Source organism: Haliotis asinina, chromosome 8 (genome assembly GCF_037392515.1).
Source record: "Haliotis asinina isolate JCU_RB_2024 chromosome 8, JCU_Hal_asi_v2, whole genome shotgun sequence".
NCBI classification, from domain to species: Eukaryota; Metazoa; Mollusca; class Gastropoda; order Lepetellida; family Haliotidae; genus Haliotis; species Haliotis asinina.
In genome coordinates this window covers 21,145,935-21,161,451 of record NC_090287.1, presented here as the reverse complement: position 1 = coordinate 21,161,451, position 15,517 = coordinate 21,145,935, and the positions used below count along the sequence as shown (strand labels likewise).

General features: G+C 36.8%; 1 protein-coding gene and 1 non-coding gene across 2 annotated transcripts; one reads left to right on the top strand and one right to left on the bottom strand.

The window, feature by feature from the left end:
* LOC137295479 (U4atac minor spliceosomal RNA) lies at positions 1 to 129 on the bottom strand. The gene has a single exon (XR_010957572.1). It is a non-coding gene; the product is annotated as a U4atac minor spliceosomal RNA (small nuclear RNA).
* Positions 130 to 586: 457 nt separating this feature from the next.
* LOC137295373 (uncharacterized protein YscB-like) lies at positions 587 to 15,138 on the top strand. Its single transcript, XM_067826700.1, has 8 exons — positions 587 to 699; positions 4,747 to 4,980; positions 8,452 to 8,525; positions 9,840 to 9,923; positions 11,885 to 11,992; positions 14,009 to 14,116; positions 14,268 to 14,343; positions 14,957 to 15,138. Exons 2-8 carry the CDS (start codon positions 4,788 to 4,790, stop codon positions 15,136 to 15,138), a joined length of 825 nt encoding a protein of 274 aa, XP_067682801.1. The 5' UTR covers positions 587 to 699; positions 4,747 to 4,787.
* The last annotated feature ends 379 nt before the right edge of the window (positions 15,139 to 15,517 follow it).

Genomic DNA, 15,517 nt, shown 5'->3' with positions numbered 1-15,517 from the left:
GGTCTCAAAAATTGCACCCTGACCCACCAATTCAGGCAGGCGGTGCGGGAAACGTATTTCACGGGTGTTAGCAGTCTTGCTCTCACTTAACGATCCTTGAGCAAGCTCGCAGCCCCCGATAAGGACGGTTAACCTGTTATCCATGTTCCAGGGAGGTAATGTATATAAACTATTTGCACTGAAAAGAGGTGTGTTGTCGTTGGGTCAATGATTTGAATGTAAGTGTATAAAAAATGTAATATTTTCAGTATGTGTTATGATCACATTTACAAGTAATAGGCTATTTAAATAATAAAATTAAAATATGACTGAATTATTCAAGAATATTTTTAAATATTGTGGAATTAATAAGAATTCTTCTTCAGGGAGTAAACATTGTAATAAATCACATTAATTCGAAAGGTTTTATTCCACATAACAGATGCTGCCAATAGTTGATAGCACATAACACAATCAAAGTTACATTATTGTTAATAGAGTAAACAAATCCCAGCCATAAGTCACAAGTTAGGCCTGAAACAAATTGAAGAATACATTTCTGATCAATAACTGCTCCCAATATTTACATGTCGCCGAGTGACGTGACGTCACAAACAAGCACCTGTTTGGAATACTTGTATGAGAATGGTTTGTCTGCTTTATAAACAACCAGCGAAGCAGTGAATTGAGGGTTTTATGCAGGAATATGGACTAGTAACAGTAAGTAGACAATGAGTAATTGTCATCCAAAGGGGGATTAAATGCTGTTTTTCCTGATTCAAATACTCAAAAATGATTTGTTGTTATTTTGGAAAGTTTTCATATTAATGTGATTACTCATTTACTGAAACGAATGGGGGGTGACTACTCACGAAGTAAACACTGAGTGCATTTTGTAAAATTATGGAAATTCCGAAACATTATAACAGTATTTTTTTTATTTGGTTGGTGGGGTTTTCTTTGTTATTGTGTTGTTTTAATTTTTCAAATGTTAATTCATTTTTCAAAGTTACGCCACAGAACAGATAAAAAAATGCTGTCATTCAGTGATGTAAGATAATATTTTATGAACAAATATCATCGCAGTGGTGTCAGTATCATGAGGTGTTTTCGGATTGAGAAAGGGCAACTATCCCCGTCAATGCTGTGGTATATCCGGAAGTGACATTATCTATAACAGATGCTATATAACAGCCTATGCACTGGTTCTCCATGACCTGTCACTTGGGATTACCTGTGTAATATCTTTAAGGTGACATTTAGAAGTCTCAGCATTAAGGATAAAGATGTATATTGGTTCTGAAAAAATAGTTTAATTTCATATCAGTTCCATCTAAGCTGTGGGGTAGGTTAGTGGTTAAAGTGTTTGTTATTCTTGCTGAAAGCCTGGGTTTGAATTCCCACATGGGTACAGTGTGTAACGTCTGGTTTTGGTGTACAGTAGAACACGGATATAAGGAACTCCAAGGGACCAAGGGATTTAGTTCACTATATCCGTTGTTCGTTATTCACGTTTGACCGCCATATTGGCTTATAGAGATGAAGAGACACGTATATACATGGGCTACATATTTTTATTCTTGTACATTGACATTAAAATTCTGATTTCATTGTTCAAATACATTATCTAGAACATGTTTAACAATCACAACAATTTCAACAATGTAACACTTAACTGCGTTTAACATAGTCCACAATTTTGCTCTGCACGCCACGTCCTGCCGATTTCATTTTGTTGACTGCTGCATATACATCTGCTAGAGAGTCAAAAGTAGAATTGTCTGATCCTTCACACACAAGCAGATGTCTTCTGTAGGTCTTTCGGCTACAACAATTTGCCTGCCATAGCAACGAGAGCGAACTGAAGATCTGTGTATCAGTCAAGCTTTTAAACACGATGTGTTTCTTTTGTTAATTAATTGATGAGTTGACACTGAGCTGACACTGAGTGAGTTCGCTGCTCACGTCGTTAATTGGGCTTGGCGTCAGGAAATCAGTTCGCTATAACCGTTAATTCGCTACTCACGAGTTCGTTATTCACATATAATTTTAATGATATTATAAAGGGACCATTGACGGGACTTTTAAATTTGTTCTCTATATCCGTTTGTCCTCTATATCCGTGTTCGCTATATCCATGTTCTACTGTATTCAGTTTTTGCATTAACCACAGGACATATTTACTGGAATGCTGTTATTGAGGGTTAGAGTTGTCACCTACAGTATCTATGTATTTGATAAGAAACATTTTCATTCTTTGTTATTCTCATTTAATAACCATAAGTTGCAAATAATTTCCAACACTGTCACAAAAATGTCAACAGTTCCCAATCACCTGGCTAAGTAAGCATAGTGGGTCAATTACAAAGGGCATGAGGGAGTCAAACAGAAAGGGTGGGGTGGCAATATTCCAGCCACATCATGGCAGGGGACACCAGAAATGGGCTTCACACGTTGTACCCATGTGAGGAATCAAACTCAGGTATTCGGCGTGACGAGCGAATGCTTTAACCACCACGCTACCCCACCACCCCAAACAGAAAGGGTGTAGGGGAGAAAGTGTTGATGTCAATTTCTATGTTTTGAGGGACATGTCTTGGAGTATATCCTTGAGTATATGCTTACAAAGTAGAAGGATAGCCAACTGCATAAAGCATTCACTTGTTATGCTTAAGATTCAGCTAGTTGACTAGCATCCTCCAAAGCAAACAACATGACTTGGAGAGCAGCAGCCTTTAGTGCAGTCGGCTACATACTTGTGCCTAACAGTCCCATCATGCCTTGGGATTTACATGGAGCAGCTGTTTACATCCTGTAACCAATATTGGCATTATGTGTCAGTCAGTCACATTAAAATAGTTACATCACTGCAATTCCCCACATGAGTACAATATTTGAAGCCCACTTCTTGTCTGCCTGTGTGATGTTGCTAAAATATTTTGGTATAGAATCATACTCACTCACTCATTCACTCAAAAGGTAAAAGAATGCTTGTATAAATGTACAATGTATACAATGTACATATAAGACAACAAAGTTTTAACATAACAAAGGTGGACACTGTACAAAAACAAACCATCACTTAAATCAGATACTGATGGGAAAAATATGTCCTAATTAGAATGTTGATTAGTACACATGCTCCATGGTCTTCATGATCACCTACATGGATAGGCGACACAGAACAACAATAAGAAGACATTATCACTTTAACGTAATGTCTGTGTTAATTTATAAGGACATTAACACTTATTGTAGACCAAAATGTATTTGTATAACAACATTAACACTTTCATGTAGGTGTGTACATACCTAAATTCTTTCATCCATAATCCTTAACATGTTCTCCTCTAAAATCTTTATAATATATCACAAGTCTAACCAGGACTGTTCTGTTGTGAGGTGAAGCAAAGACCATATACCGATATATGATCTGTGGATGAAGTGAAATGTGATTAATGATGTGTTAAAAATTACAGGGCCAATGGGATAGCCTAATGATTCAAGTGTTTGCTCATCATATAGTAGATCTGGGTTCAGTTCACCACATGGGTACAATGTGTAAACACCCATTTCTGGTGTCCCATCCGGAATATTGCTGAAAGCAGCATAAAACTAAGTTCGCTAACCTAACTAATTTATACTAAGCAAACCTTAGTCCTGTATTTGTATGCTTTGGATCTAACTGCTGCCTCATGCCTGGCTGGGTAGCCTAGTAGTTAAATTCACCCGTCACACTGAAGAATCGGGTTCAATTCCCCACATGGGTACAATGTGTGAAGCCCATTTTGGTGTCCCCGGAAATATGGGCTAAGAGTGGTGTAAAACCATACTCGCTTGCCCAAAATTTCTGCACTTGTTCAGCATGTACAACTTTGTGCATGCATGCATGTCTGTGTTTGGTCTTGACTTATGATAGCTTTGCCCTCTGAGATACAACTGTGACCCATTAAGATGTTAATAAATGCCCCTTAAGAATGAAGTGGTGAGGTAATGTAGTGGTTAAAGCAATTGCTCATCACACCAAAGACCGGAGTTCAATTCCTCATGTGGATACAATGTGTTGAGCCCATTTCTGCTACCATAACATTCCTGGAATATGGCTAAAAGCAGCATGACACTAAACACACTCACTCACCCACTCACTCACTCACTCACTCACTCACTCATCCACTCACTCACTCACTGTATCTCGTAAACGTGGAGTGCCAGACAGGATAACAACAAATAACATCTGTGGTGACACAACTAGGAATGGAACCAATGTTTCCACTTTCAGGAGATGCTCTGTCCATTGAACCACAAATTGTTATCATTGCTAATTAACATAACAAATAACTTATAAAAATCACCTCAGTTAGAAGCTTGTAGTGGGCTTCACACACTGTGTGACGATTGAAAGCTTTAACCTCTAGGCTTTAACCCCCAGCATGAAGACAGAAGACAGAACATGGAGAAGATTTTAAAAAATCACTAGACTTTGAAATAACAATGGATTGAGTTGAACAGAGTTTCGAGACAAGCAGAACTTTGAGTAAATCAGAACACTGAGGTGAGTTGGCATTCTCTTTCCACAGAGGTTACTCAAATTATATCTTTCCTTGCGAAGGACGTGAGTCACCTCCGTGGGAAGAGAAATGGATGCTGATATAAACTGAATTTCAGTCATTGTTTTGTATTTTTGGTTATGAAATATGACAACTATGAACAAAATAATTATATCATGATATTTATGAAATTCATTTTCATCACATATGTTTATTTCAGAAAAGAAAGACACTTAAAGAGGGAGGCTGTTTTATGTTATAATGGGATGTGGTTCATCAACAGTAGGGGTTGGAGATCCCGAAACTAACGTCTTGAATAAGGTGGGGCAAGAGCCACCAAACCATGCCGTGAAAAATGGGCACACTTCACCAATAGGAGAAGAGCTAAAGAAGAAGGAGAAGAAATCCACAGATTCCAATGCAAACATAGAGAGTGTTGAATCAAACAATCCAGGTATGTATTGATCTGACATCCAACTCTATGCTTGCTCACTCACTCACTCAATGGCCTGGCATCAAAAGTCTGGTTGAACAATCTTAACTCAACCTTCTGTATGGTTTATGCATAGAATGGAATAACAGGTGATCATGGTACCAATGTGTGTATATCATGAAGAACATATTTACACTTTTACTGTCAGTTCATCAGTTTCTTAATTGTTTACCTATAGTATATGTGACAAAATGTCAATGTTGTTTGCTCTTGTAAGTTCTCATTAAATGGAGTGTTCATTCTGAACTGAATAATATCACAAAATTACTACTTTGTTACTGTGTTAATAAAATAAATTATTAAATCATATAAATTATTAAAATAAATCATAATAAACATGTTATTGATGTGAATCACTTTAGTACAGGGGAAAACTATCCAATATTTCTTTTCATAAATTAACACAACTAAATAAATGTCTATGTTATTTGATGGTGTCTTGGCTACACAGGCTGCCATCTTTAGTTCTGTGAGCTTTGGATAGAAGATCTTTGAGAAGAGTGAGTGAGTTTAGTTTTACCCAGCTTTTAACAATATTCCAGCAATATTACAGTGGGGACTCCAGAACCAGGGTCCTTGCCAAGACAAGTGAACACCTTAAACACTAGGCTACCCCAGAAGAGTGCATCTCTGGACAAAGATTTAAGTTATATTTTGATGTTTAAGTATAAACAGAAAAATGGTGTGCTTACTATGTAAATCTATGCACAGTTGTTGCGTTCATACTTTGAACTCAGTTCTTATGCATAATTATTCAACAAAAACAATGTATATACTCATGGAAACAAATAAGGGAACACATGAAAGTACAAGTGCCTTTATTCTCTTCCAGGTTTCTTCACTTGTACTTTCATGTGTTCCCATATTTGTTTCTACAAGTATATAATCTTTATCAAGTCGTTAACACAAAAGAAACTGTTTACAGATTTATAAAATCAATGACATGCTTCAGTAGGACAATAAATCATCACAAGCACTGCCTACCCAATTATTTAGCTAATCAGGAAATAGCAGTTTACCAGTAGATTTTGTTCAGTTTAAAGGATCTTGAATGCAAAAATAATTCTAGTGTTGACCATTCACATGACAAGGAATTATTTGTGAATTATTTTTGAATATCACCATAAGTAAACCTACAGAAATCACTTGAGGTCCATCTAGGATAAATGAGTTCATGTTGAAAAATATTTGTTTGGATTCCAATTTTAGTGTTTTGATGAAAGTAGGCATGGAGGTGGAGTTAATATCTTTCTGTAAAGATTCTCATTAAAACAGAACTAAGAAATGGTTTCAGAAACAAAACTTATGCCATGCTTGGAGAAAAGTACATACTTGTATCATTTGTGTATAACTGATTCCAAAACATGAATAAAATAAGTAGTAAGATGAGATCTTTAACTCAGAATTACTGTCTGTGTTTTTAACACTTCACAGCAAAATTATCATTCAGCATGTCTGTGTTTATGGGGGAAGTTGCTATATGCAATAACACTGTCCAGATCCCATAGTAAATACCTTTGAGTTGCACCTAGGTACCCTTAAGAAGTATCAGTTCTTGTGTACTTAACATATATAGGCAACTGATGAAGTGTCATTACATGAATGTTTCATATTTTGTTTATCGATTTCGCACCTAATATCATTGCAACCATCAATATTTTATTCTAGAGTGTGGTTGTACAAATAGGCGTCCATTTCCCATCGGCATGTTCTAGTCACGAATATGTATTCAAATGTGTATCTGCAGTAAAACATGCATGGGATGACAGTCTCGGTGTTGTCAGTAATGCATGTCAATGTTTATGTTGCCAAGATACAGTATTTACTGAAACCCTATGCCTTCATGTACATCAATAAAATGTATCAGCTTTTTGTTCAGTTCTCACATATTTTTTGTTGCTGAAATAATTGATAGCTAGAATCTGTAATGTATTTAACCATTTCACTTGGGAACATTGGCTATGAGAGCTGTTATACATGCTCTTAAAAGAGAGTAGGGGAACCATATCAATATTGATTGACTCTGATATATCTTGCAGTTTTTTCCATTGTAAATTTAGAATGAAGTTCCCTACTTTTTTAAGAGTATGTTAAGAGTTAAGAGTTGATATATATTTCAGAGTTAGAAAGCGTATATTGTAAAATCCTGTTCAGGTATTAGATTGAATTATGCGAAGGATAATTTGATAGGTAACAGCATCTGTATTTGTACAGAACAATTCAGGCTTCTTGCAGATAGTCAGGGAGAAGTAACTTTTTCTGGTGTCCTACTGAAAAATATATACAAGTGTTACTCATAAAGGCCTGATGTGTTTGTCAGACCTGTAACTAGTTGTAAAGAAACCTCATGTTTTTAATAAACCTATCAGGTATACCAGTGAAGTAAACCCAGTGCTCCAAATCAAATTATTCTAAAAGAAATAATTGCATAAATAATTTTCACTGCTTATTATCAGTACGTTAAAGCAAGCTGTCAAAATTGACATTATGATTTGTTATCAAGATTGAACATGCCAGTCAAAATGCAGCGAGTGCCCCCTCACATACAACTGCTGCCTATGTAGTAGGCAGTGTTCCCACCAACATGGTAACAAAGTCTTATCTCCAAGGATGTACTATTGATGTTCACTGTACACATCACCAAGATACTAGTGTTAGGAGCAGCTATTGTCAGGAAGCACCTATTGTCCGCTCAACCCATGACTTGCTGGCATTGTGCTGGTCATCTACTGAAGGTCAGATGGTCTCTTGCTTGTCTTCCTGGAGAATCAATTTAAAAATATATCAAACTAAAGTTTAAGCTTATTTATCCAGAATGTCTCAGCTGTGAAATTATGCCTTTTTTTTGACTCCGTGTGGATTTTATTTTAAGCCATGTAAATAAATGTTTCATCAGAAATAAATACAGGGTATAATCTTGAAATTACCGTTTTATGTGCAAATTTAGAATAAGGAGAGGTTCTTTATATGCCAAATTACACACTGTGATTGAACCTGTCCTCATGGATGGTCATTACATAATGATAATGAAGACAAGTTGGTGTAAAAGAGCATAATGTGAACTCAAAATATTCGTTTTTGTAAGTTTATATTTCTTACTTATGCATGTTGATCATTTCTATGCTGATTTTGGACAGTACACCTGTCTTTAGAACTGGTGTATGACTGAGTTTAGTTCAATGCGTCACTCAACAGTATTCCAGCTATATAGCAGCAGTTTGTAAATAAGGGAGTCTGGTCCAGACAATCCAGTGATCATCATTATCGATGAGCATTGTTCTACACAATTGGGATACAATGTGTCAACCAAGTCAGCAAGCCTGACCATCCGATTTCAGTAGTCACCTCTTACAACAAATATGGGTCACTGAAGATCAGTCAGATCTGCATGTGTCCTAGAGCTGGTACTATCCTTGCATTTGTGTGTTTCAGTGCCAAGGAGTGTTGCTTTCGAAGTGGCGTTTGACAATAAGTTGCTACTGAAGAACCCTCCTCGCAGATTACAGGTACTACAATGTTTATTTTGATTATTCACCAGTCAGCTGCTGGCTCTTTAATTTGGTTAAACCGTCAAGTGGGTTAAAGAGGCACAGACTTTGTGGAAAGACTACACAATACATACAATGTTTTGGTAGAGATGCTAACACCTATATCAATCTAGTTGGATAGTAATCAAACATTTTTTTCTTGATTTCCACGTTTGGGCAACCAACTGTGAAGAAAGATAAATCATTCTTTCATTTTATGTTATATTCAGTGAAGTTCTAAATCATCATGTACGTTTGAGATATGATGAAGATATACATGATTGTTAAGAGACAGAGAGACTCTTCTGGTTATTCCACTTACAGAAGTAATTCATTTAGGATAGATAGTCTGTTCTTCTCATAACTTGTAAATTCTTAAAGTCTTTGAACAGCATTTAGAAGTGATACACATTATGGTGAAAATTAATGGATGTCAGTTTCATTCACCCCATTGAAGGAGTAAGAATGTGTTCCCAAAAGAAGTTGAGATTCACTAATTCCCACCTTTTTGTAAATTGTTCTTGAAATGTATCAGTACAGCCTGTGAATCCCAACAAACACATGACCATTATGTGGGATGAAGAAGACTATGCACTGTGTCCACCTCCAATATTTTATATTAGGCTAGACCAGTTATATTTCTTGTTTTACAGACTTTTGTCCTCAGAAAACTTAAAGGCATGAGGGGAAAAAATAAAAATAAAATCACCAGTTTACTTCTGGCAATTCATGAAGTGTATATGGGAAAAAACCAACTACCAAACAAATATTTTGTAAAAACAGGAATTCTGTCAACATGAATTTTTTTTTTATTCTTAAAATGTATGACCAGCAAATCCATAAAACAAGAAATAAAGTTGGTCTAGCCTTATCTTTAAGATATCTTCAACATATATTTTTAAGTGTTTTTGTTTTTATAAAGTACATCCTGAGAATCTGAGACCAAAAGTGTGGTAGGAGGTTGATTGGTTTGTTGTTCAACACCGCAGTATACCAGCTATGTGGCTGCAGTCTGTAAATAATTTGATCTGGACCAGATAACCTAGTGATCAACAGCATTGACATCAATACAATGAAGTGTCAAAAAAGTCAGCCATCTTGACCACTTGATCCTGTTAATCGTCTTTCATGACAAACATGGGTTGTTTAAGACCATTTCTAACCTGGATGTTCATGGGTACAAATCTGTTGTAAACCAAATAATATCATATTCAAGGATATATCAAATGGTACAAATATGAAACTGATATTGTTGTAGAGACATTGTCTGAGTAGTTCCATGTATGTTTACAGAAATTAGCCCCTCTGAATGTTCCCAAAATGACGCCAGAGATGTTGGCGGAGAAGCAGAAGTTGGCAGAGGAGAAGAGAGAGAAGGTAAGTCTCAATCTTTTCACCATATTGTCTCTTGTTATCCCCCTGGCATGTAATACAGAGGGATATATTCGACGCCTGGTCTGTCTGTCTGTCTGTCCGTCCGTCCATAATCATTTTGTTTCCAGAGGATAACTCAAAAACTGTTCAATATTTTTAGACCAAAATTGATAGATATGATAATCTGAACCTATGGTTGTGCCTTTTGCTATTTACAGATTTTTGGCATTTTTATTTTTTTGTTTTTCCATGGAACATTTTGGTGTTCGTTTCCGCAACTCAAAAAAACGTTCAATATTTTTCTGCAAAACTTGCTAGATATATCAATCAGAACCTAAAGTGGTGCCTTTGCTATGTACAGGTTTTGGGGATTTCTTTTTTTCTCGGTTTCCATGAAAACATTTTGGACTTAGTCTCAAAATGGACGGATGTGCTTTGATTCTGGAGCAGAACTCAAAAATCGTTCAAGATTTTTCTGCATATCTTGGTAGATATATCAATCATAACCTAAAGTGGTGCCTTTTGCTATGCACAGGTTTTGGGGATTTCTTATTTTCTCGGTTTCCATGGAAACGTTTCAGACGTCTCAAAAGTGAGAGGTGTGTTTCGTTCCTGGAGCAGAACTCAAAAACATCTTGATATCTGTCAGTATAACTTGGTAGATATGTGTGGCAGACCCCAGAGTGGTGCCTTTTGGTATTTACAGGTTTTTGTGATTTATTATTTTCTCGGGTTCCATGAAAACAATTCGGGCTGAGTCTCAAAATGGAGGGATGGGCTTTGTTTCTGGAGCACATCTTGAAAACCATTTCATATCTTTCAACAGATCTTGGCAGATATATGAGAGAGATCTTGAAGTGGTGCCTTTTGCTGTTTACAGATATATGGCATTTATGTTTTGCTTGAATTCCATGGAAACAATTCAAACTTAGTCTAAAAATACATTAAGTAACTTTCAGATGATTTGTCCTTTCAAATATGTGGGGGCCGGGGGGATATGTCATCTTCTGATGACTCTTGTTTTATTCTTAGCTTGTTAACAATGCTACCAGCAATATTCCTGGGATATGACTACAGATAAATGAATGTGGGACATCAAACCAGTGATTGCTGTTATGAACAATGTAATGTATCATATGTTTATGATGACATGCAGTCGACCACAGTGTTTGGGTTCTTGAAGAAATGTTCTTTCAGAGACTCCCCACAGGAAGGTTCAGTGGTCACTGCTTTCACTTCGAGGAGTTTTATTTGCCTATACGCCCATTCTGTTGTCAAATACCATTCTGTTAAGGGATAATGGCTTAGGCCAGACCAATTACATTTCTTGTTTTACGGATCCGTCTGCCATATTTTGTCAAGAATGGTTTTTTTACCCATATTCACTTCATAAATTGCCAAAAGTAAAATACTTTTAGTATTTAGAAGGAATATTACTTTGGAAACTTTTTTTTTTTCCACCAGCCTTTAGGTCTTCAGAAGACAAAAATCGGTAAAACAAGAAACAAGATTGGTCTGGCCTTATGGTGTCTAATTACAGTTCATTTTGCATTTGAATGGCTGATGTCTCTGTTGATTAGTAGTGTATTCCTTTCAAAAATATCTTGATGTCAAGTTACTGTTTGATAATTGAAGAATTATATATACAGCCGCTGAAAGCTACTATTGCTCCTAAAATCAATGAAAATACATATAGTTAAAACATATTTGACTTCATCCAAACACTGGGGCAGTGGGGTAGCCTAGTGGTCAAAGTGCTCACTCATCATACCGAAGACCCAGGTTCGATTCCCAATATGGGTACAATGTGTGGAGCCCATTTTTAGTGGAATATTACTGAAAGAGAAGTAAAATTAAATTCGGTCACACATTAGTATATATCAGTCATATGAATAATTTTCATTCATGTGTATTCTCTAATAAAAAAAGAGTCATTGAACATGCACTGTTAACTGACGTTGCAGGAGTTACAGAGGAAAATCAGCGCATCACGGAAGTCGTCCAAGCGACGGAGGGAGTTGATGAGGGCCAAGGAGTTTGAACAGCAGCAGCAGCTACAGCAGGGAAGTCAGGTGGGATATATTTTCTAAATATGTTTGGAAGACGAATTTGAGACATATAGTATTCCCAGAAATTATTGAGAATCATGTTGCGTCATGTAACTCATTACGTTTATTAACTTCTGGCGTTTTACTTACATAAACATGTTAAAACATCATCCTTTTACAGTCTCAGTCTTGTTTTAGTACTTTGTTAGACCTCCTCGCTCAGCAATGCATGCCTGAATACGCCTAGGCACACTACCCATCAAAGTTTGTAGGTAATCGTGTGACAGGGTATCCCAATATTGGACCACCTCGGCCTTCATATCTTCAATATTTCTCAGTCCTTTTTGGTTTATTCTGTCCTTCATGACTCCCCACACATTCTCAATTGGGTTTAGGTCTAGGCTGTAACTGGGCCAGTCTAAAACCTGAACATTTTCGCCCGACAACCACTGTTTTGTGTAGCGCGCAGTGTGTTTTGGGTCATTATCATGCTGGAAAATCCAATCATCTTCATACAATGTTTGTGCTGTCGGAAGAAGGTGACCATTTAGAATGTCAACATATCTTTCTTTTGTCAAGTTTCCCGTGAAAACACACAATGGCGTCACTCCGCGAGCCGATATGCCACCCCACATGTGAAACTTCGGGCTATGTTTTGGTCGCTGGTAGATAGGTTTGACAGTATCTTTGGTCCAAATTTTCACACAATTAGGGAAAAGCCAAACAGAACTTTCATCCGAAAAGAAAACATTATCCCAATCTTGATTTTCATGAGCCCGACACCAGTTTAAACGTTTTTCCTTTTGTGCATCTTTCATCAACGGCGAGGGAATTCCACATTTTTTCACCCAATTAAGTCTCTGTAATTCCTGCCTAACTGTTTCATTGCATACCTGAGGACTTCCTCTGCTAATCATTTCATTTCTGATGTTCTCAACACTTTTCAATTTGCCCCTACTCACAATCTGCCCAAGTCTTCGGCGATCCACAACACTGAATTTCCTAGGCCGACCTGCCCCTGCTTTGTGCTCTATCCCGGTTCCTGTTTGAATATTCTTCAAAGTTCTGTATACTGTAGACAGAGGAATACCATGTCTACAAGCTAACACTTTAGCATCAGCCTCACCCCTTTCAAAATCATCTAGAATGAGCTTTCTTTTCTCTCTTGCTGTAAATTCTGCCATGTCAACACAGGAAGCCGTCTGCTCAGACAAGGGAGATAACTCTTGACGTAATGAGCTGCCTTCTAAGCCTTCAAGAGTTGTCTCCCTTATTTAGTATGCTTAGTGCATAGTGAAAGCCCTTTTTCAAATCTTAGCATCATTAGAAAAAAAACAAAGATTTTCTCAATAATTTCTGGGAACACTGTAACTTATCACCTCATTAAATGGACACTTGTCTTTACGGACTGTGTCACAAATGACCACATTCTTTGACTACCAAGTCAAAGTTTTTTTCTGTCACCCATGTCTTACAAGTCCTGTCCGTTAGATCTTCTTAAAAGTAACAGATTAATGGAATTGTTTCATTTGAAAAGTTGCCATGGCAACAAGATAACCCTTAACACGATGTGTACAGCTTCCATTACAACTACCTGTACTGGACAAAATAGTTAGGGATATATGTAAATTTTAAAATTATTAATAATGATCTATTTATTCATTTATAATCTGATGCAATATCAATCATAAAAATACCAATATCCCTAAATTATTTTGTCCAGTAATTATCCCATGTTGATTTAAGATTTGTGATTTGCAGAATTCTTTGTTATGCTTTAATTTTTAAGTCGTTTTCATGAATATATGGTTAGTGTGATAATGCTCAGTAAATATATAATTGTGATAGAAACAAAAGAACACCATTTAAATCGAAAAGGAGATCCAGTGAGGTGGGAGATTCAGACCCAGAGGAAAGTCTAGACTGGCTTCTCATGTGAGAGTTGTCAATGTAGTCAGGAGGGAGAATAATATGGTTCAGGGACTATGAGACAGATCAAGTGTACTGGTATCAATACTCAGCTTTAACTGTGTCCCTCAGATTGACGAGCAGTTGAAGATGGCAGAGCTGAAAAGAGAAGCCAAGCTGGAGGAGGTCCGTGCACGTCAGAGATTAAAAGAAGAAAGAGCAAAGCGAGCAAGAGAAAAGGTATTTTTTTATAGTTTTTTAAAAATGCCCCTTAGATGTATTCAATAAATTTCACACCGAAACTCAAAGTCCAGTTTAAGGATTTAACAAGATGACATGAATTCATTGATCTTCTCCTTCAACAAAGTATCAATTTGTTGACTGATTTCAGGCAAAGAGGTTGAATCAAGATAATCCTGATGTTGATCTGGAGGTAGAAAAAGATGATCATTATAATGCAAGTGATGGTAAGTGCACTCTCTTACATGCAGCTCTTCCTTGCAAAATAAATCCTATAAAGGTGTCTCCCTTGCAATGTTTCAGGTTAGTATTTTCCTTTGTAAAAATATAAATACCTTTGAAAAATATCTTGATCATAGGTTATTGAAGAATTTAATACACTGCATCTGAAAGGTACATTTGCTTCTAAAATCAATGAAAATACAAGTAGTTAAAACATATTTGACTTCATCCTAACATTGGGGTAGCCTAATGGTTAATTATATAAAGTGTTTGCTTGTCACGCTGAAGACCCGAGTTCGATTCCCCACATGGGTACTATGTGTGAAGCCTATTTCTGGTGACCCCACTGAAAGCAGTGACCCTGCTGGACTCATAAATCCAATCAGTGTACCTTTTAAATGTTTTGAATGATAAGACATAAGTTTCCCAGACTTATGTAACCTATATTTTACTGTAGAAATAGCTGGCATCCTGTTGTTCATTTTCTCAGAAAGTTAGAATGTCTGATATTTTGTAAGCCTGTTCTTACATACTTTTCTGCCATTACATGTCTGAATTACTTCATAAAACATTATAAGTCAACCTCACTCAATATGTTGCCTTTTCACCTGTAATTAGATTCCTGGGGTTCGGATGGGGAAGGAAATCACACCCCCTTCGGCAGTCCCAGGAAGAAATCCCAAAGGGACCTCCATCCAACAGCTAGTGCTAGCACCGTTGACAGTTTTGACAATGCATTCATGAGAAGACCCAACGAGGAGAAGCCTCTGACAACAAAAGATGACTTCTTTGATTCCTGATACTAAAAGACTTTCATGTACAAATTTGTGTGATATCCTGGAGCCTGGCTCATGGCTTGGTTGCATTGCATGTTTTCTCAACATCTGTATCATATCATGTAAATATCCTGACCAGTGTGATGTCATACCTGCTAATATCCTGATCTGTATGATGTCATGTAGATATCCTGACCTGTGTGATACTTGCAGATATCCTGATCTATTAGATGTCATACCTGTAGATATCCCAACCTGTGTGATGTCATACCTGCAGATATCCTGATCTGTAATATGTCATACCTGTTGATATCCTGACCTGTGTGATGTCATACCTGCAGATATCCTGATCTGTAAGATGTCATACCTGCAGATATCCTGACCCATGTGATGTCATACCTGC

Coding starts and splice junctions, on each gene's coding strand:
- LOC137295373 (XM_067826700.1), top strand. CDS start 4,788: ATGGGATGTGGTTCATCAACAGTAGGGGTTGGAGATCCCGAAACTAAC. Junction 8,526..9,839: donor ACCCTCCTCGCAGATTACAG/GTACTACAATGT, acceptor GTATGTTTACAG/AAATTAGCCCCTCTGAATGT. Junction 14,117..14,267: donor CAAAGCGAGCAAGAGAAAAG/GTATTTTTTTAT, acceptor GACTGATTTCAG/GCAAAGAGGTTGAATCAAGA.